The sequence below is a fragment of the Canis lupus genome, chromosome 4, assembly GCF_011100685.1.
Source record: "Canis lupus familiaris isolate Mischka breed German Shepherd chromosome 4, alternate assembly UU_Cfam_GSD_1.0, whole genome shotgun sequence".
Classification (NCBI taxonomy): domain Eukaryota; kingdom Metazoa; phylum Chordata; class Mammalia; order Carnivora; family Canidae; genus Canis; species Canis lupus.
In genome coordinates, this window is record NC_049225.1 from 73,180,456 (window position 1) to 73,202,892 (window position 22,437).

Consider the following 22,437-nt stretch of genomic DNA (forward strand, 5'->3'; position numbering starts at 1 on the left):
ATGTTCTGTCTCCCTCTCTGATATTTCCTGCTCATTTTTTTCTCTTTTCCCCTTTATTCCCTTTCACTATTTCTTATATTCCCCAAATGAATGAGACCATATAATGTTTGTCCTTCTCCGATTGACTTATTTCACTCAGCATAATACCCTCCAGTTTCATCCACATTGAAACAAATGGTGGGTATTTGTCGTTTCTAATGGCTGAGGAATATTCCATTGTATACATAGACCACATCTTCTTTATCCATTCATCTTTCGATGGACACCAAATCTTCCTTTTAAACAATTTCTGACAAGGCATTCTACAGTCCCTGAAATACAAAACCGCTCTACTGAGGCTTTGTTTTGTCTTGAATATGTGCCTAGCGAGTGAAGGAGTAAGGGTGAGAGGCTTCGCCCTGGCCTAGCTGAGCAGACCTGGCTTTTGAGAAATCTCTGATGGAGCCACAGGGTGGAATTCTGTTGTAAAAACAGCAAACACTCAGCTCTCACTGGCAGCTTTGTTTCCTTCCAGAGACCTGCAGAGGACTCCACCTATGAAGCATCAGAACATGGTAAGGACTTACCTCTGGGATTTCCAAACCCATCTTCCTACAAGGAAAATACACAGGCACAAATATTTGGGCATGTGGCAAGATGTAAAACTTCATGGTTTTTCTCATGTTTAAACACCAAATTGGCTCTTGTTTTGAGAGATGACACACCAGTCCCCAGAGCACTGACGTTAGTGACGCTGAAGGCCCTCATCTCTCCATTGCCCTGTGTCTCAACCCGCCAAACAGTCTCTTTACCATCTCAAAATTCACATGCAGTTTCTTGCTGAAGTCACTTGTTTCTCATTGTTTCTTATGAGGCTGGTGTGCCTGTAGCTCTACGGCCACCAAGCTATTAAGCCCGGCATTTAAACTTGGCCTTTGGGAGTTAACGAGTTATCAGATGATGATCTATGCAGCAAAAGGTAATTCTGTTTATCCTTTGGTTGAGGATAGCTTGTCATTGTCAGCAATTTTACTCATCATGTTGAATTTCTTGCAGAATGCAATGGTTTTCTGAGAAAGCGCGTAAGGTCTTCATCTTTTACTTTGCACACTACACATCCTCAGTCCCCAGGAGGTAGGTATAGCCCTGAGTGTTGTCTGTTCACCATTCTGTTTTCTCTGAGTGTGAAAGCACTGAGAGACTTTTCAAATGGGAAATGTTTAAGCCCACGTTTATAATAAATTGTTGCGTGAAAAGAGCAGTCTATAAAATGGATTGTACAGCGAGTCACTTTAAAAATTCAATTTATCAGGGGCACCTGGGTGGCTTAGTCAGTTGAGCCTCTGCCTTTGGCTCAGATCATGACCCCCGGGTCCCTGAGTCTGATTCCTTGCTCAGTGGGGAGTCAGCTTCTCCCTCTCCTTCTGCCCCTCTCCCGGCTCATGTGCTCCCTCTCTCGTTCTCTCTCTCTCACTCACTTTCACTCTCAAATAAATAACAAATCCTTAAAAAATACAAATAACTAAATAGAAATTCAATTTATCAACATTGGATGAAAGATTGAAAGGACAGAAGCCATAATGTCAGCAATGGTTATCTTAGGTAATGGGAGTGCAGGTGATTTGGGGTTTCCCACCCATTCTGCATTTTGTTGTGCTTCCAAAGTATCTGCATTAAGTATGTATTAGCTTTGTAATTAGGGGAAACTGTCATTTCTCCCTGAGTATCCATCTACTTAAATAGATGTCTGCCTTGAAAAGAACCCTTTAGGAACTTCAGCACATACTGTATTCTGAGTAAATCAGTAACTTAGTTTGCCTCTCTCCTACACTCAAAGTACTCCGTAATTCCTTTTAGAAATGACCGCATTAAAAAAAAAAGAAAAGAAAAGAAATGACCTCATTGCCTTCTGCCTTGTAATACAGCTGTCTCTGTGTATGTCTGTCTCTTCCATGTGACTTCCGTGAGGTCGTCTTCATGCATGATAGAGTGTCTTACACATGGGGATCACTCCAATATTTATTGAATCAAATAGAAATTAATTTATAATTCCCACCATAGGCACATTTTATTTCTATTGATAACAATACAAAACATTTTCTAAATCAGTGATATAGAAATCTTCCTGAAACAGCAAAAGTCCAAATCAAAAGAAACACAAAACCCCACTTCCTCACTGACTTCAGTTTGCAATTTGCTTCTAGCATCAAGCTTGTCCCAGAATCGAATGAGATCATCATCCTTCACCAACCTCCTGACCTTCCCCCCTTCTGGGCCAGGTAATAAACAGCTTCTAGAACTTTGAGCTTGACACTCTGACTTTTCAAAATCCATTCTCAAGAATGTTGAGCTTTCCTACTCAGCTACTATAAAATGCTGGCATTGTAGTGAGTGGCAAATAAAATAGAAGCCTTTGCAAAGTATGATTAGAAGAATCCCTTATGAATTCCAACTCCACAAATCCAAGCAGTGTGTTTGTTTATTTTTGGTAGAAATTTTGAACTTGATGATGTTTTTAAGGAATTCATGTTTATGATAGTAATATGTTATATAAGACAGCTTTATAAAATAACTTGCTTTATTTTACTTATTATTGTTCATCTGTACAGTTTATAATATATATAGTACTCAAGGGTACCCAAGTGGCTCAGTCAGTTAAGTGTCTGCCTTCAGCTCAGGTCATGATCCCAGTGTCCTGGGATCGAGCCAGCATTGGGCTCCCTGCTCAGTAGGGAGCTTGCTTCTCCCTCTGCCCCTCCCCTTGCTCATGCTTTCTCTCACTCATTCTCTCTCAAGTAATTAAATCCTTAAATATATATATATATATTTAAATCCTTAAATATATATATTTACACATATATACTTAGAGTACTCAAAATATATAGCTATGTTTTAAATTCTTATTCTAAAGTTTATGCTTTAGGTGAATGTATCTAAAGTTTAAAATGTGATTCCTTTTATTTTTATTTATTTTTTTAGAATATGATTCCTCTTAAACTTTTCACTAATTAAAACATTACTTCTTTTTATTTGAAATTTGTAGTGCTTTGCTAAATAAATATTTTATCGTTATAAAATATTTGAAATGGTTGGAACATTATATTAAAATTACAATTTATAGGGTGCCTGGTGGCTCAGTGGTTGAGCATCTGCTTTCAGCTCAGCTCGTGATCCTGGGGTCCTGGGATCGAGTTCCCCATCTGGCTCTCCACGGGGAACCTGCTTCTCCCTCTGCCTGTGTCTCTGCCTCTCACTCTGTGTCTCTCATGAATACATAAATAAAATCTTTTTTTAAATAATTAAAATTTATATTCTTTTTGTTCTTGTTTCTACTGAACAACCAGCTGCCTTTTCCATGTGAAATTTCTTGCCACTAAGAAATTAAAAAAAAACAAAAACAAAAACTATTCACTTCCTTTTAACTGATCCCTCTCTACCCGGGAGCCACAGGGTTTTCAAACTAACGAATTTATATTCTTATTAATAATTCCAAATATGACTGAGTACCATGTATACTTTTCAGATACAGAAGAAATATTTTCAAGTTCAATAGGCCCCATTTAAGCCTGACTAACAAGTTACAGACATTAAGAGGAAAAGGGGTCCTAATCCTAGAGAATTTGTTTTATTGTATTTGTGCATAAAGTGAAGGGATGGCTCTAAGTTATCTGAATAACTGCTTCGATTCATTATTATTTTAAATTAGACATACACTGACATCAGTAAGTACCATTCCATTTTATGTTGTGCAGAATGTTGGTGATACTGGAAAGGAGAAAATGGCACCATTTTATAAGCCCCATTTGTTGCCGGTTTTTAATCATAAAGATCATAAACCATTTAATTGAACTTTGAATTAGAGAAGCAATTCTATGCCCAGCATTTATAATGTTTTAATACTCGGAAGAAGCAATTTTTATTCTATTCTCATTTCCATTAATCAAATGCTCAAAGGTTGGTGTTTCTGCCATTTGCAACCAAGAGGTAGGTAATCTCTTTGAAATGGATAGTAATCCTATACTTGCAGCCACTACCATAGTCTTTCGCCACCAACACATTTCACAGAAAAATCACCTAGCGTGACAGTCATCTCTCTAGAGAGGAGAGGGACAAAAAAAAATATATATATATATTGTATTTTTTATAAAGTGTTATGAAACCATTAGCAAATCCATATATATATGAAATCTTCCTTTCATATATATATATATATATATGCACTAATATGCATTAATACGTATTAATGCACCCAGAGGCTTCACTACCATCAGATTTTGTAATCGGTACTCATTTTCATGATTCTAAAGGAGACTGCCTATTCCATTAGTGGACCAATTTTCACTTATATTTCTGAAAGTAAACAGAACTATGTGGCAAAACTCATTGCCATCACCCATTTTTAGCGGACCTGCTTTCTCTGAGCACTACCTACAGTTATTAGTGCCAACAGCGACATCTACTGGTGAGTTTAGTACAAGGATTCTTAAAACCCAAATCCTATAGAAACCAACACTTAGATTTAAATGTGTTAAAATATTTTTTCTTACAGTGAAGAAAAACAATGTTTTTATGACATCATCTCTTGTGCAAAGGAATGCTGACATGAACAGTACAGAACAAGGTATGTAGTTTTTTACAAGAACCTCTGAAATTTTACATTTTACCACTTATATTTTACTTTGTTGTGTGTGTGTTGGGGTATGTAGGTCCAAGTGACAAAACATGAAAAAACATATTTGGTAAGCCAAGTCCCATGGCCAAAATGAATAGTTATTGGGTAAAAGATAGGTCAGAAGTAAGCACTAAGTGATTCACTGGCTATTTAGACATTGAGCAGTTAACATTAATCCCTCATCTAATGATGACTTTAGAAAGTAAATATTAAATTAGCCAAAAATATGGAAGAAGAATGGGGGTGCCTGACTGGCTCAGTCTGTTAAGCATCTACCTTTGGCTTAGGTCATGATCCCAGGGTCCTGGGATGGAGCCCCATGTCGGCTTCCTGCTCAGCAGGCAGTCTGCTTCTCTCTCTCCCTCTGCCTCTCCCCTTGGCATGTGCTCTCTCTCTCAAATAAATAAATAAATAAATAATCTATAAAAAACACGGAGGAAAAAGTATTTCACTAAAGACATTGACCCTTTAATTCTGTTCCTTTAAGGTCCTGTGAAACATTCTGAACATGTTCTAAGACCTGCTATTTTGCAGCCACCTCAAGCTCAAAGGTGTGAAAAAGTGAGAAAAACATTTGGACACAATTCCCTGGAAGCCTGCAAGACCAAAGAAAAAACAAAGAATAAGGTAAGAAAAACCTCCTGGAGTGGGACCAATATCAATTCTCCATCTTTCATTTGGTAGATTGTTATGGGCTGCCTGACTTTTGTTCTGTTGCTGAAGCGGCTGCCAGGCTGGAGAAACACCCCAACTATAGATGGCAAACAGTCCTTGGTAACCTTATTAAACATGTTTAATTAAACAACTGTTTTGTTTATTTGTTTAATTAAACAAATTGCAGAGTTGTTCCTGGGAAGTAGTTTTGTGGTATCTTCTAAGCTGTAAAGAGGAGTCCCTTGTGGTGGAAACCTCTGGGGTCTTGTTCCAGTGTACTGACCTCACAAGAGAATAGGAGGAGCAGAGAGGTGGCCAGGAGAAGGAGCCAGAAGTCAAAAAAGGAACAGGGGTTTTCTGCATCCCCAATTGGTCGACATCCTTGTGTGCTTTGCCAATTCAGGTCACACCAGGGATCTATCTAGACCCATCTTCGTGGATAATGGGAGCAGGGACCTACCTGCATAGGGGAGAGATTTGGGAGGGCTAGGGAAACTTCTGAAGACAAAGAATTCTCCCTTCCAATTGTTGTAGATAGCTGAATCTCTCATTGTGGGCCTATCTAGCCACACAGATATGTGTTTGAGGATATTCTGTTGCTGTGTCTTCCAAAAGACAGTACTTGAGAGGAATGGCACCCAAGATTTTCAGAATAATTCCACCCTTCATTTGTTTCCAGCTGAACTGTTGAGGGTTGGTCACCTGTTTTGTTTTTCCATACTGAAAATAGAGACAGTGACAAATGGAAATGAAAAATACCAGTCATTTCATTCATGCAATGAAAAAAGATCCATACTAATCCAACCTCTGCCCCTATCCAACTATGTTTATGTTCTTGGACAAAACACCCAATCTTCTCTTTTTATCAGTGAAGTGAGAGAGTTGAACTTGGTCAGTATTTGGCAACATTTTTATAATTCCAAACATTTTCCTTTGTAAGAACTGATCTCATGCGACCCATTGTGAATTATAAAAATCATTTCATCATTTTTGCATGGCATATGGTGTGATTTTTAAGTAAAACATGTTTTAAATTTCATATCAGATTATTAAAAGTTTTCATTTAAATATAACCTAAGAATCGTAATCATATCACACAAATTCTTTTATCCATTTAAGTAGTGCGACATGTTGTTTCATTTGTGTTAAGGTATGTAACAGAAAGTGTGATATGTCGACTAATTTTTAAAATATTATATTGCATATAATTTTGGAACAGAATGTACTATAAATTATAGATTAAAATTTTTATTATGGGGACACCTGGGTGGCTCAGTGGTTGAGCATCTGCCTTCAGCTCAGGGTGTGATCCTGGGACCCTGGGATCAAGTCCTGCATCGGGCTCCTCATAGGAGCCCGCTTCTCCCTCTGCCTATGTCTCTGCCTCTCTCTCTTTGTATCTCTCATGAATAAATAAATAAAATCTTTAAAAAATAATAAAATTTTTATTATGTTATGATATAAAAAGTAAATCAATATTTCTTCTTTTGAATGGCTTATTGAAATCTTGCATTATGTATTTGAAAAATAAAATTTGTTAATATTTTTCTTGCATTTTCTCTCTAAATGATAATAAGAGAAATATTCAGGTAATTATAAGCATTTCTTCTTTAGCCAATGTATTAAACATATGAATAGCACTTTTTCCTAATTAGTGAACAGCTTAACTGGATATGCCTGTTATTGAATTTTCTCTAATAATGACCTTTGAAGATTTAAGGGCATGCTATATAAGATGCAATGTAAGAATTCTGACAAAATAATGTAATTTCTAGATCTAGTGAAAATTATCTCTAGGTGAATTTCATTGAGCTATTATTTTCATGTTCCTTAATGACTTGTATATAAATCAGAGCAATTTTTATTCATTCTGTCAATAATCAATGGTCACTTATTATGTACAATTTAAACAATATATGCCTAATAAAAAGTACTTTAGTACATATGAGTAAAAACTACCATTTTGGCTGAGAGAGAAATCATCCGAGTAACCGAGTCATGGGCATACACTTTGATCGTTGCTAACCAACAACATATATTCTCTTCGTATGTATTTCTCAGGTCTCAAATTCTATTAAAAAGGGAAAAATGTTCAAAATTATTTTTATTGATTGGTATAAAATTAAAGTGGAAACAGACCCCGTCTACCTTGAAAGATATGAATTCTTTACAACATTTTTGCAAATCCCTACTAGGGGAAAGGAGGTGTTCATAAAACATTGGAGACCCTAGATCAGATCATTTATAGGGCTCCCTCAAGTTCTAAATTTGCTCATGCCTTCATTTATACATTAGTCAGGTAATGTACATATATATACATCAGACAGAGTCACCCAGTTGATTAAGTTACCAGTGGAAAACTTTTAGATGATGAATGGGATTTCCTCTGACGTTTGATGGCCATGCTGGTGAAGCTCTTAGGGTGTTTTCAGAATTAAATAGCCCTGAAGGATGTATTTGCTAAGCTAGAAATGAGAATTAATTCCATATAAGCTAAAAAGGTAAAAATAACAAAAGGAGGAGGTGGGATTTCTGAATATAATGGCAAAGTGTATAGTCTCTGATATCAGACAGACTCTGGCTCTAAGGTCAGCCCTATTCCTGGTTGCCCAAGCCTGACCAAGTTCTTTAACTTTGGGTCAGTTTACTCATCTGTAAACTATAAAATGTGAATAATAGACGTATAACCTGTCTAGAGATGTTGTGAGGAGTAAATGAGATAATGTACATAAAATGCATAGGGAAGTACTTAAACATAGTAAGTTTTCAATACATTTAGCTCTATTGTTTCCTTGTGTGATGTTCCTCTAGTAAGGGAATTTAAAGGAACTCTCTGATGGATTTCCTTTCTTTCAGATCTCTGAGGGGAACTCCTGTTTGCTAAGTGAAAATTTACCAAGTGCCAGAATTTCAGTCCAGCTGACTACTAACCAGAATTGTTTAGGTGCTACATCAGTAGGGTAAGCTGATGATGGGGACTCAGAAAGGATACCCTTTTATTCTTGTTTTCTTTTATCATTATAATCATTTATGGAAAATAGCTCTCTGATACTGCACAGATAAATTGCTAAGATTTCTGTTTGAGATTTTATAAACGACACAAGTTTAAAATGCTTTTCAAAATGTCTCTAATACTTAAAGATTGTCATATTAATATTGGATTATCTCTATTGTTTTGTTGACTTGGGTGAGAATATCTAAAAAACTTATAGCTAAAATTTTATTTAGTTAGGAATTAATTATCTGGCTGCTAGATTAGCCTCCCCTTTCTCCCCTTTCTCCCCTTTCTCTCCCCTCGCATTCCTTCCACCCCCCCCTCGCCATTTTAAATCATTTCTGGTGTTATTCATTATTTATGGACATACATTGGCTAGACAACAAAAAAAAAAAAGCAGTGTAATTGTGCAAAATGAAAGTTATTATTTACTGATGTCATCACAATGAAGGCATGTTTGATCTGAGGGAAGATTAAAATGAGCCAGAGACATAAACCAGACTCACATGATTAGGGCCATGTAGTTGCATAGCATTTACCTACAGTGCATACTGGGGGTGCAAGGGGGCCCCAGAGCACATCAGCCTACAGATAGAGAGCTGCATGTCTTTGAATTTTTCATCATGCAAAACACTTTTAACATTAAAAAAAAAAAGTTCCAGGGGGAAAAAACCCAAATTAAACAAAAGCACAGTCAAGTATAACTGATAAGAAAGATTGATGTTGCTTTTGCTCTGGAGACCTCTTGTGGCTAAAAGCATTGGCCACTTGGGGGAGGGGGAGAGTAGAAATGAGAGATTGGAGAGGCTATGCTGGAAAAGCAAGAAGATAAGATCCAGGCAGTCCCTGGTTGATCACACAGCCGGAACAGTGATGGGCATGACATGTGTTTGGACGGTCTCAACTAGTGTTGTCACAGCTGTCAAATATTTTCAATATCATCCCTGGGAGTACCTATCTCCATTTTTCCTTCATTTCTCAATAACTGCAGATGACCAAGAGTTAGCAGATGTTTTTATGCTTTATATATCAATGTGTTAAATCATCTGATTATTTCATGTGCTAAGGTCTAACATGGCTTTATTCATATATTTCAAATAGCAAATGTTTATTTCTTTTCCTTAGATGTCAACCAAATGAAGATAAGTATTCTTTTAAAAGCTGCAGTTCTGACTTCGTGTTTGGAGAAAACATGGTAGAAAGAGTTTTGGTAAGAATTTGGAAAATTTTTCTATTATATAGAAAACTGTCACTTTGCGTTTCTGGAGGCAAATTAATTAAGACAGTGTTAAATTGGAGCATACCTTAACTCCTGAGTTCAAAGCCACATTTTCTTTCTTTAACTAGAAAAATTCTCCTGGGAAGCAAGTTTTAGTTCTTAGAATAATAGGCAGGGACCCACAGAGGAAGGGAATTGTATAATTATAACATTCTTACTGATGAGAAATATTAAATAGTTCTTTGATATGTGTTACACCCAAAGTACCCAAAAGAATCCCAGAATTGTTTGCAATAGATGAGCTTAACTGGTAATGATATTTTAATATCAGGTTTTTGATAGGATCTTTCATAACAAGATGCATTTAAAATCATTTGCCATTATTTTTCTTGTTAACCACAACCTTCCCCGTCAAGCTTTTATGTGAAAAACATTATCATAACTATTTTTATTCTGCAGGCTTTAAGAGGAAAATCATAGTACTTTACTTGCCTAGGGAAATATACTTGCCAAGCGCAAACCCCTAACGAGTATTACTAGCACCCCTATTTTGTATTGGAGGTAGACAGCAAAGTGAGGGCTGTGTAGCAGAGGTGCCTGTGGTTTCTTCGGGTCTTTCACATCTTCATACCCTTTCCGGCTTTCACCCAGACCAGAATCTTGGCTGAGATTGGCCAAGGTGGCTAGCTTGCATTAGGACTATTAATCACATCCAGGATCCAGAGGCTACACAGATTTCAAAAACTGCACAGAGGCTCGGAATAGCAAAAGGACCAACTCGTGAGGCCTGTTTATTCCAAATTTTTTTAGGGCTTTCACAAATCAACCCCTTTTAAGACTTTTTTTATGCTACACCCACCTCAGGCTAAACCCAAACTCCAAGAGTAGTATCATAGCTCTTTAGCTTAGGGATACCCTGTCACCCTCAAGATGAAGGCCAGCTCCACAGGTCTCGAGCTGGTGACCCACATCTTTGGATCTGAACCAGAATGGACCAGCTTCCAGAGTGGAGTCCCAGGCAATGCATTCAGGCACATTTCTTCTGTGTCATTCTTTCCTAACTTTGGCACTAGATTAGTCACAGCTTCCGGAAGATGTCACGGACACAAATAAAATACTTTCCCAGCCTCACAGGATCAACCTTAACACTCAATTTAATTTAACAAACATATTTTATGTTCTTATGATACCTAGGGTACTGGCGTTGGTCTGAAGTTTGGCTGCATATTAACAATCATCTGCTGAGCCTCTAAAGGATTTCTTAGGCCCGGGCATCTCCCCAAACAGATTAGATCAGAGTCTCAGTTGGCGAGGTTAGGTATCAGGTGATTTGAATGTACAGCCAGGATTGAAAAACACCTGGGTGAGTGGTTACACAAAGCTAAAGGAGACACTGTGCTCTAGAGGTGCTTATCGTCTAAGGGAGACAGAGACATACCTGAGCAAATGAACTACAGTTGAAATTCGAAATTTGGTTTGAGGAGGTCCTTGTGTACCTATGGGCACTTTAAATCTGGCTGGCTAAAGGAAACTGAGCTTCCTGTTCCTTTAAATTGATAACGTCCTAGGATAGCAGGAGCTATAGAGATCACTTGTATTTGTCCTCTGGTTAATCCTATAATCCTGTGACCTTGTGACTTGGGGGTCAGAACGCCCTCCTGATTTGTTTGCTGACCATGTGCTGCTCGAATGAGTCATTAAACTTCCTGTGCCCTCGTGTTTATTTCCTTAAAATGGGAATAATCACACCCATCTCTGCCAGTTTTACCAAAATATTTAAAAATATCCAGATGAACTAATGTGGAAGAATTTTGAGTTCACAAAGGAAAAGACAGAAAGCTGTTCCGATTCTCCTGGTTCTGCAGGGGGCTCTCCAGGATCATAAATGGCCTGGTAATGACTCGGTCTTTTTTCCCAGGCCTTGATTACAGCACCTGGGCAGGGCACCAGGGGCACAACCTTAAAAGCAACTCTTGGCAGACACTGTCTTAGAGGAAAAGTTAAGATGAGCTCTGAGAGAGCGAGTGCATTCTCTTGGTGACTTTTATTATTATTTTGGATAGAAAGTGAAGTGCTGGGAATATTGAAATACCTTGAAACAGAGATGATATTTGTATCTCCTGCTGGGCATCAGGTTAGTGTGGTGATGGCATCGAACAGTGCTGCTAGACCATTCTTCTGGGTCTCCAAACCTTCTCCCATTGTCCCTGGAATGAGATCCTGCCTGAAGTAGGCTGTAGTGACTAGATGACACTTCCTGAGGATCAGGACCAAGGTCCTCTGATGATAGGAAGAATCCCCCCCGCCCAGTTCAAATATATAGGGATGTGATTAAGTAATAGATCTTTTTCCCTCACCTAGGATACTCAAAATCTCACCCAACCTCAACTGGAAAATGATTCACACACTGAGGAAAAACCATTCAAATCCACCCTAGAATTCCCTGTTACCTCTCCAAACTCAAGTAAGAATTATTTCCTTTGTAAAAAAAAAAAAAAAAAGATAAAAAACTATTAGCATATTTCCTGTTTTGCCATGTCATTTGTTTAATATCTATGTAATGCAAAAACAATAATGCGGCGCTTTAAAACTTTTTGGTAAAGATTAAAGCATACAAATATGGTTGTGCGATACATAAGCTTTCAAAATTTTTTTACTTGTGGATATGAGGAATCCAAGAGATTTATCTAAACTCAAGTAATTTCGCTTCTTGGGAAACACTCATTGTTATAAAAAGCTAAGGAGGGGCAGCCCCAGTGGCTCAGCGGTTTAGCGCTGCCTTTGGCCCGGGGTGTGATCCTGGAGACCCAGGATCAAGTACTGCGTTGGGCTCCCTGCATGGAACCTGCTTCTCCCTCTGCCTGTGTCTCTGCCTCCCTCTCTCTCTCTATTGTCGCTCATGAATAAATAAAAAAAGGTAAGGAGGCATGTAAAAGGGGACAGTAAAGAGCTTGTGCAGTAGAGAGAATGAGGTCTTTCATGTGTCTTTTCCCCTATCTTTTCTTAGGCACACACTCTATTCAAAGGATATCCCTAATTGAATCAGCTGCTGCTTTCTCTTCTAAGCCATCACCAAAATGCTTGCTGGAGAAAATTGATGTTGTAACAGGGGAAGAAGCAGAGCATAATGTGTTAAAGGTCTGTATATCACATGTTGTTCTTTCTGGCAGCATTTATGTGCATGAAGTCAAGTTTCTACAAGCAGGAATACCTTTAAAAATAAAGGCAGATATATATCATAAAGGGAGATAGAACATGAGAGACTCCTAACTCTGAGAAATGAACTAGGGGTGGTGGAAGGGGAGGTGGGTGAGGGGGTGGGGGTGACAGGGTGACAGACACTGAGGGGGGCACTTGATGGGATGAGCACTGGGTGTTATTCTATATGTTGGCACATTGAACAGCAATAAAAAATAAATTTATAAATAAATAAATAAATAAATAAATAAATAAATAAATAAATAAGGCAGAAGTATATTTTTCGTGAAGTCCGAGCTGCTTCAATAAAAATGTGAAAGGCTTCCAATGACTGAGCTGATATTTTGTCGTATACTTACATTAGTTTGTGTAATTTTCAGGAAAATGGGTTATTGCGTTAACCATTCACATTAGTTTCTTAGAAAGAAGACAGCCAGGTACGGTGTCTTAAAACAAATTCAGACCTATGTTTTATACTTATGCTTGCTTTTATAATCAGTGCTATCATCCTATGATGTGGAAGATCTACGTACTGTAGACATTGTAAAAATGATGGTAAGATGAATAGATTTCAGTTCTAGATAATAAAAAAAATTCTGTTTTTCTTTGAAAAGTTCTTTTATATAAGTTTTGGGTTTTATATCAAGCAAGACTTTCACAGTTGTAGTATACAGTAGCATATGTAGGATTTGAGTATTGAGCGGCCTACCTATCGGTCTAGGCATGTGAAATGTAATTGCTATGACATAATCATTTTTCAATGAGGTGTAGATTTCCCTTTTTCTTTCTCCATCTGCTTTTACCCCCAAATCTCTCCATCTCTTTTCTTTTCTCCCATGATTTACTGATACATATACTATGCATGTGTGCTTCCAGGCATAACTCTCAGGTCAGATTAAACCGAGATTAATTGAAGTAATTGCTAGGGGTGAGGCCCTGGCATGCTGTATTTTTAATAAGTCATCTGGGTGATTCTTGTACACAATAAGATTTAATTCTAGTAAGCATTAAATTATAGTACAGTACTCTGTGGTATCACATCCTAGTTCTGATGCTGTATTCTTCAAAAAATGGTTAGGCATACAAATAATTTCACTATTCCTTTACTTTCACATGTTACATGGGTCAAATAACATTGAATTTCTTTTTTTTAAGATTTTATTTATTTATTCATGAAAGACATACACAGAGAGAGGCAGAGACACAGGTAGAGGGAGAAGCAGGCTCCCTGCGGGGAGCCCAATGTGGGACTTGATCCCAGGACCCCAGGATCACTTCCTGAGCAGAAGGCAGATGCTTAACCGCTGAGCCACTCAGGCAGCCCAATAACATGGAATTTCATTTAAAAGTTGCTACATATAAATATATTGTTAAGTGAAAGGGCACGATGCAGAAAGTATTACGGTATTCACCATTTATAGAAAAATAGAGGGCATAAGTGTTGGCATGTATATACATACAAATATCTCTAGAAGACATTCGTTGCTAATAAACTATTAGTAACAGTGATCACCTGTTCCAGGGGTGGAAATTGACAGATGGTGAAGTAGGGTTGGAAAGGACTTTTCATTTAGTACATCTTTTTGCTTTTTGATATTTGAAGTATTCAAAAAATATATGTTTTAAAAGTTAAATTTTTAAAGCTGGTTTACAAATCATTAAGAGATGTTATTCTGGTAAAATCAGACATAAAAGTGTTACAACATAGGAAAGAAATCACTTTAAAACGTTTTTATATATCTGACATTTTAAAAAATTGTCCTTTAGATCAACTGCAAGCTTTTTATATTCAACAAAACAACACAGTCGTGGATTGAAAGGGGCAGAGGAGCTTTGAGGCTGAATGACACAGCAAGCAGTGACTGTGGAACATTCCAGTCAAGACTAAGTAAGGAATCATTTTGTAAAGCAAACCCACTACTTCTCAGAGTAAAATTTCCAGTAGGTATACATCATTTTCTGGAGATGTGTTATAAAATAGTAAACAAATCAGACTGTTGAAAACAATGGTTTTTTTTGTTTGTTTGTTTGTTTGTTTAACAATGTTGTTTTTAATGTACTATAGGAGCTTCCTGTTTAGAGCAGGCTCTGATGTCAGACCACACAGGTTCTGCTTCTCCTCTATCATTGACTAACTAGTGACCTTGGACAAGGTACTTAATCTCTCCCTGCCCTAGTTACATCAGTTTAAAATGGGGATAATAGTACTCTGTGACTTATTGACCAACTGAGAACTCAGTGGAATAATGCATGTTAAGCACCTATGAGATAGCCCGGGACACACCTAAGTAGTAATCTCCATATTGGTTAAAACAATATGATGACATTATTTTTGAAGGAAAAATAGTTTTTCTAAAAGAGAATATTTGTCCTATAGTTTATTCTTGGCATTCTAAACATGGCGTGTGGGTTGAGATGAAGGGTCAGTTTCCAAGGAAATAAAGGTATGTGGTTACTGAATCTGTATGTGGCTGACATCCAGAGCAATGGTAAGAATCTAGAGTCACTCAAACTGAAAGTTTTCGGCACCTGAAGAGACACACTGGGCATCGTTCAGAGGCCCAAACTGGAAGTGAGCACAGGCAGAGATCTGGGTAGGGTGGGTAGGTTTACTGGTCAACATTAGGCAGTCAAAGCTGTGGCAGGGACCACTGGTAGAAGTTGGATCCATGTATATGGATGTTTTTTGAGCTTCAGATATCAAGCTCGAGAAATCTGTAAGGAATAGAATTCAGACTAAGAGAATAGGAACCATGTCTTCAGTTCTATAACTGGCAAACAGGTTTCTAAATAACCCAACCAAGTAGTATTCCCAAGGCAAGTATTAGTTGTTATCTACTCTTGTTCAATGCCACCCATCCCGCTGCCTGCCAAAATTTGTGACCCATGGTGTTTCTATTGCTGTGTAACCTGACTTTACCTTTTATGTAGTATAACATGATCACCTTTCCACATCAGTAATTATCTTTCTTGCGAATTCTTAATGGATTCATCATATTATCATGAATAGCCATGTCATCATTTATTTAGCTAATTCCATTTTTTGAACCCTTAAAGCAAAGTTTTCTCCACTGTAAGCAATTCTTGGGTAAATATTCTTCAGACCACTAGATCTTCAAAGAAGTTCTAAAATTTTAATCCTAAAGAATTCCAGCTTTTAAGCTAAAAATAGTCCTCTAACATCATAAAGCCCTATTTGAAAACTGATAAATAAGCCAAATTACAACTTTTTTCTTTTTTTTTTTTAAGACTTTATTTATTCATAGAGACACAGAGAGAGAGGCAGAGGGAGAAGCAGGCTCCATGCAGGGAGCCTGACGTGGGACTCGATCCAGGGTCCCCAGGGTCACACCCCGGGCCGCAGGCGGCGCTAAACCGCTGCACCACCGGGGCTGCCCCAAATTACAACTTAATAGTAATATTTTCACTAGTGATATTTCACTGTATTTCAGTCTGAAAAACAACTATAAGATTTACTTTGCTTTCAAAAATGGCAAATTCCCCAGGAAGGTCAAAGAATCAACTGTTCTGTAGTCTTATATATTCATCTTCCCATTTTAGTTATGCGCAATCAAGGCAGCCTGAGGCTGATTCTCAATAGCAAACTCTGGACTCAAATGGAGATTCAAAGAGCAAACCACAAAAATTTGAGAATAACAGCGACTGACTTAGAAGACTATAGCATCAAAGTGTTTTTAATTCAGGTAAGTGACAAATCTCAGTAATAGAGAATTATCTTACTGTATTTCTAGATCTCTGCAATTGCTAATTTGTTTAATTTCATTGTAACCTGCACTACTGGCCAAAAAAAAAAAAATCAATCATTCATTTTGGTTGTTTACAGTTTAATATAACACCTAAATTTTATATGAAATTTACAGATTAACACCAAAATCTATAGTAATCAATTGGTATATGTCCCAAGACATTTGTATTGGTATATATGCTTCAAACCTCCACATTTTTCTTTACCACTGAAATTATGTCAACAATCCTACTCAGTGACCAAAAGAGACTGTTGTCAAGACTGGCTCCTAGGAGTCCAGTGGAATACACAGTCCAGTGCTTACACTGAATGCTGAAATTGAGAAGGCTTTGAGATCCCTGGAAAGAAACCAGTGAGAAATGGAAAAACACAGGGCTACTAAGTTAAAACAATCAGTCCAGCAGCAAATTCCAATTCTGGACATGAGTCAGTCTCCAAGGTAACAGGATGGGAGCAGAGCTTTAGCTGTTCCTGGCAGCAGGAATGCTTGACCTCAAATACAAGATCCAGGCACAAAAGAGAGAGAGCTGGCAGGGATCAGACCAGAAGAAAGGCTAGGTTTCCCACATGGGCTGAGACCCAGAAGATTGGAGAAGACTGAGTACTCACATGACTCGAGCAGGAGGTAACAATACAAGTAAATTAGCTTCCGTATAATAAGTAAAAAAGGTGGCAAGTACCCAGTGATGAAAAACCACAGGTTTTATTAACTACCAGTAAGTGCACTGTTAGGTGTAAGTAATGTTGAGTATTGAGATGTTAGAGTAAGATAATGCCCAAACATTATTTACCATTTAGGGAGACAATATTTGATACCCTGCCAGGCTGGATCTCCTAGCTTAGAGTGAGTAAAGCAGCCAGCCTGCCTGCCACCGATACTGAGATTGAGACCATTAACTAGATGGGATTCTGCTGTTCAATATCTGACCCATGCTGGCTCCATAAATTGTAGGATATTTGCTAGAATAAACAAACTAAATGCAAATAACTTCCATTCCCAGAGATGGTCACTATTAATGTTGTCTTATATTTTAGCATATATGTGTGGGCATAAATATGTATATACAGTACAAACTGTATGATCTTCAGACAGGTTATTTAGATTCCTTAACTTGATTTTACTCCTCTGCCAAATATAATAATAATATACTTGTGGTTGAATAAATTAGATAGCTAATATTTGATTATGAAGTACACATATATAACCTTTTCACTTATCAATGAAAATGAGTGTTTTTGTGGCATTAAATAGCTCATTCTTCAAAAGTTCTTTTAACGGGTGAAAAGAATTCTGTTATGCACCATAATTTATTCCATTAATTCTACTCTGTTAAATAGGTAATTTATGTCTTTCATTATTATAAATTCTGCAAGAAAGACATGAGGAATTCTCTGTGTACATACACGTTAATTTTCTCGAGATAAGGTTTTGACTTGTCTTGACAAGTTTCTCTTCAGAAAGACTGAATCGATTTTCATTCCCACCAGCATTTTCTTATGGTACTTCCTGGGAATTATAATATTTTTAAGCAGTGATAATTTGTTATTCAAAAAAAGTATGACATTGTGATTTTATTTTTAATTTCTTGTTTGAATTTCTTGAATGAAAATATCTGAATGAGTTTGCCAAATGGCAATATATTGACTGGTGGAAGGTATATTTAAATTTTAATGTTAGAAAGTCAAGGTGGCAGAGTAGTATTTATATTTCAATTACAAATACCCTTTCAATATTTATCAACTTAATAAGGAAAAATTACACCTTTGCACATAATGTAAAAATTAAATCATTCGGGAGTGAACAATTATTTTCTAAACATCTACTATATAATACTTAGCACAATATGAGGAACGAAAATATTTTATTTAACTTATAGTTATTTTCCTCCACAGTAATTAAGGGAACTTAAGAACATGCAAATGAAAAAATAGAAATTAAGACTCTTCTCCCCAAAAGTTGGCATGTAGTTTTTTTCAACCCTCAGTTCTAGACTTTGAAAAGTAAGACAGCTTTCTGGAGGGGTAGCAAAAAGATAATTTACCTAGATTCTCTTTGAAATTGTGAAAGGATGCAAAAATGTAAACTACTGCCATGTTACCTTGAAAGAGCACTGACTTTGATGACAAAGATCTGGGATTTGAGCCCAACCAATTTGCTGACTAGATAATTAAATCCAAGCAAGTCACTGTAACTTTCTGAGCCTTAATCTCATCTGTAGAGACATGAGGGGAATTAGTATGTATTGACTACTTGTGCTGTGCACATTTGCTTATATAAATGAAATAAATAGTTAACTCATAGTTTTATAGTAAGGATTGAATAAAAAGTAATGTAGTAACCATAACGATTATACCAATGATATTGTTACCATCATTTTTCATATTAACAGCATCCATAAAACAGCATAGAAAAGTACTGAAAGCAATGACTTCTGATGTATTGATGATACATATCATAAGTGTGACTCTGTGGTGTAATGGAAAGTACCCTGGGCTTCTACAATGCAATATTATAGATTGCTGTAATAAACTCTGCTTTTCCACTGAGCTGTGAAGCTTGCAGGGGAGATCTAAACACGGTTATGTAAAGGAAATGGAGGGGTTTTTTCATCCACCCTAAAATTTCCTACAGTGTAAAATAGTGGAGGAAGGATAGTCTTAAATTCAAATAGAAATTTTAAATCACAGAAATTTCTTTCTCAGTTTAAATGCACAAATTGGGACCTGTTATAAAATTATTCACTTTCAGAATCAATTTGGTTCAAGATGAATGGCTTTTTACTCTTTATTTTTTAGGGTTATTTAGATTCTAGATTTATGCCATGTAATTCCTTTCTTCCTCATTAATAGTGAAAGATTAAAAATCTCTAAAATGTGGCTATTAAGTTATTTATACTCTTTAAGATTTTATTTATTCATTTTTAGGGGGGAGGGGCAGAGGGAGAAGGGGAGAGAGAATCTCAAGTAGACTCACACTGGGTGGGGAACATGAGGCTGGATCCCACAACCCTGAGATCATGACCTGAGCTGAGATCAAGAGTCAGCAGCTTAATTGACTGAGGCACCAGGGGCTCTTATTTTTATTCTCAACAACTTAATTTTCCTCATGCAGGCCAGTGCCAAAGACACAGGATGTCTGTATGCAGCAATACATCATCGGCTTGTTGCACTTCGAAGTTTTGATAAACAGAAAGATCTAAATCAAGCTGAAAGCCAGTCAGAAACAATCCTCCAACAACTAAACTGCGAAAGCTGTGACGAAGATGAGGATGATTTCATCCAAGTCACTAAAAATAGATCAGGTAAATAGCTTTTCTTAGGTTAAAGGTTTAAGAAAGAAATCTTCTGCACAATCCTAATATATGAAATAGATTTTTGTAAAGTGGAACTGATCTATTTAAAGTGGATGGGAATTAGAGTCCTCACTCTTTGGATCAGAGGAGTGGGTTTGGAAATCACGGTCTCTATATGTGGCCTTCATTAGGATTTTGCTAAAAGTCATCCTCAGGGTGATGCCCGCATGTCATTTGCACATAAATTTAATAAAAATACCATAAAGTCTTATACTGGTACACTGAAATTAACCATTTATTCATATTTCTCTTCACTTGCTCTCATTTTCCTATTATTGGCTATAATAGAAAAATCATAAATATGTTATAAAGTTAATAAACACATTACAGTGGAGCCCACCAGACAAATCTGGCTTGAAATGCTGAAACTCCCGCTTATCTCCTTTTTTGAATTTGCTTTATTCTCAAGGACTTTTTTTTGCCTAGGGCAAAAGGTATTATTTTTTTTATTGTGTCAGGATTCATGAATTGAGCAAGGTTAAAGTGGAACCAGTAGTTAGCAGATTTTTAGGCTTCAATGCTTGTCCTGGTGAGTAGATTTAAAACAAAAATTTATCATTATTTTTGGAAAGAAACGTTGTCAAGAAAATATTAAGCCCAGTTTTGTTATATAAATGGTGCCAAGTATTTTCAGTAATAGTTTCATTTAGGCCTGAATTCTGCTCTACAGAGAACTGAGTAACATACTTACAATGACAGTGTGTGAGCAAGCATTTTTTCCAACTTTTAATCATTTTTTATCTTAAAGGTAACTTAATCATAATTTAAGAATCTATCAAAGTACACGTGCAAAACTTGATGAAAGATCTTCCTTTGTCCAATATTAAAAATGTAATCAAGAAGAAGAGTGCACAAAATGTGCAGATTAGGATTATAAACTGCTTGACTCAGTGAGCCAGAGAACTAAGTGAATATGATTTTTCTTGTCGCTACTAAACAAATGGTTTCTTACTCTTTAAAATGTGTGAGATGTATAAGTGATATTTTATATTGTCAATAAAATAGGATCTAATAGAAAATGAATTGGTATCCATTAGAAATATTAACATGAAATAAGGATTCAATGGCAAAATTCTCTCATCAACAAAATCACACTTATGAAATCTATACTTTATTCCATTTTAGGAAAGAGTAATGTCTTCATACAAAATGAGAAACAATGGAAATAATGCAAAGTAAACGACAATCGTATGAACCCACCCTTCCTCTGTCATTTTTCCCTTTTCACACAGGAGGCGTTGCATACAAATGCTAAGCTGTTACGAAAGCAATAAAAAGTCTAATCTTTTTAAACTGTGCTGCCCACAAGTTAAGGGTTTCATTATCTGAAAATGTCATGTTTAAAATTAGCAACATTTCCAAACGTTACGTGTAAAATGTAAATTCTATATATTGCATTTCCTCACAGTAAGCATATTCATGTTCATTTGTGTTCAATATTAAATCTAATCTGGATATAACATTTTATAATATTTGAAATTTATATCACAGATCCTTCTAGGTGGACCCACAGACAGTCGGTTGCCTGTTCATGAGCGCTATCTACTATAAACGTGACAACATCTACAAAAAGATTGGTCATCTTACTGAAAATACTAAACCATCTTAACTAAATAAGAAGATCCGATTCATTCCTTGAAGAGTTTTTATAGTAAAGTTCATGAAATATAATTTGTTGCAATTAAGATTTTTCTCTATATAGTCTAATAATTGCAAGATTTTACATTTTGATTATTGTGGAGAAAATGACGGAATTTAAGAAATACATGGACTTTGGAAGTTCAAAATTTATCATTTTTGAAGAAGCTAATTTAGAATAGGATTTAAAAACTAATTTGGACTATTCATCACATTGGTGGATATAATAGTTAAAATAAATTGCTGGATTTGATAAATACCTAACTAAAATATTTTTTCAGTCATACATAGTCTGGTCATAAAACAAATATTTTACAAGATTTCCAGTCATTTCTTCCAAAACACTGTAATCGCATGCTAACATTTCATGAAGTCATGTTTCTCTTCTGGGAAATGTGTATTTTCATTTAACCTTTGGATTTACTAATACTATAATACTATTGTATATTCATGGTGTGAATTCCTTTAAAGATAGTATTGTTCTTGGACCTGTATCCATTTTACCTTGTATATGCTTGACTCCAGTTCAGCATCCAGTAGTTGTTGAAAGGATGAGCAAAATACATTATCTATGTAACAAAACAGTAAGTATACAGAAAGTAAAATATGTTAACTTGTTCTTTGTTTTATGTAATTAAATTGTCATTAATAGTCTAATGGTTGTAGCTGTATAGTGACCTTTTTAAAAAAATATATATATATTCATATATACCCAAATTAATTTTTTTAAATGCCTTTGTTGTGGTAGACCATAATGATTTCAACAACTGTGCAACAAGGTTTGGATGCTCCTCTTTTGAGATTTGTCTCAGAGATACTTTACAAATACTTATAAAAATTAGTGCTTATAGCCATATTTCATTTTTCAATCCAGTTTGATCACCTCATGACTTCAAATGACTTTTGATCATGACTTCTAAATATTCCCTTGTTAGAGGCATTTTAGTCTTCTCAGGTGCCTTA

At 36.3% G+C, this 22,437-nt stretch overlaps 1 protein-coding gene across 2 annotated transcripts in view; it reads left to right on the forward strand.

The window, feature by feature from the left end:
* The window catches only part of RANBP3L (RAN binding protein 3 like), a 43,810-nt gene extending 21,619 nt beyond the window's left edge, over positions 1-22,191 (forward strand). For both annotated transcript variants that reach the window (XM_038535307.1, XM_038535308.1), the window contains exons 3-15: positions 515-554; positions 1,036-1,113; positions 2,184-2,258; positions 4,529-4,600; positions 5,139-5,278; positions 8,162-8,265; positions 9,426-9,510; positions 11,881-11,983; positions 12,527-12,657; positions 14,485-14,605; positions 16,279-16,421; positions 19,596-19,785; positions 21,328-22,191. In XM_038535307.1, the coding sequence (XP_038391235.1) occupies positions 515-554; positions 1,036-1,113; positions 2,184-2,258; positions 4,529-4,600; positions 5,139-5,278; positions 8,162-8,265; positions 9,426-9,510; positions 11,881-11,983; positions 12,527-12,657; positions 14,485-14,605; positions 16,279-16,421; positions 19,596-19,785; positions 21,328-21,371 (1,326 nt within the window). In that variant the 3' untranslated portion in view covers positions 21,372-22,191. The remainder of the gene's footprint in view (positions 1-514; positions 555-1,035; positions 1,114-2,183; positions 2,259-4,528; positions 4,601-5,138; positions 5,279-8,161; positions 8,266-9,425; positions 9,511-11,880; positions 11,984-12,526; positions 12,658-14,484; positions 14,606-16,278; positions 16,422-19,595; positions 19,786-21,327) is intronic.
* The last annotated feature ends 246 nt before the right edge of the window (positions 22,192-22,437 follow it).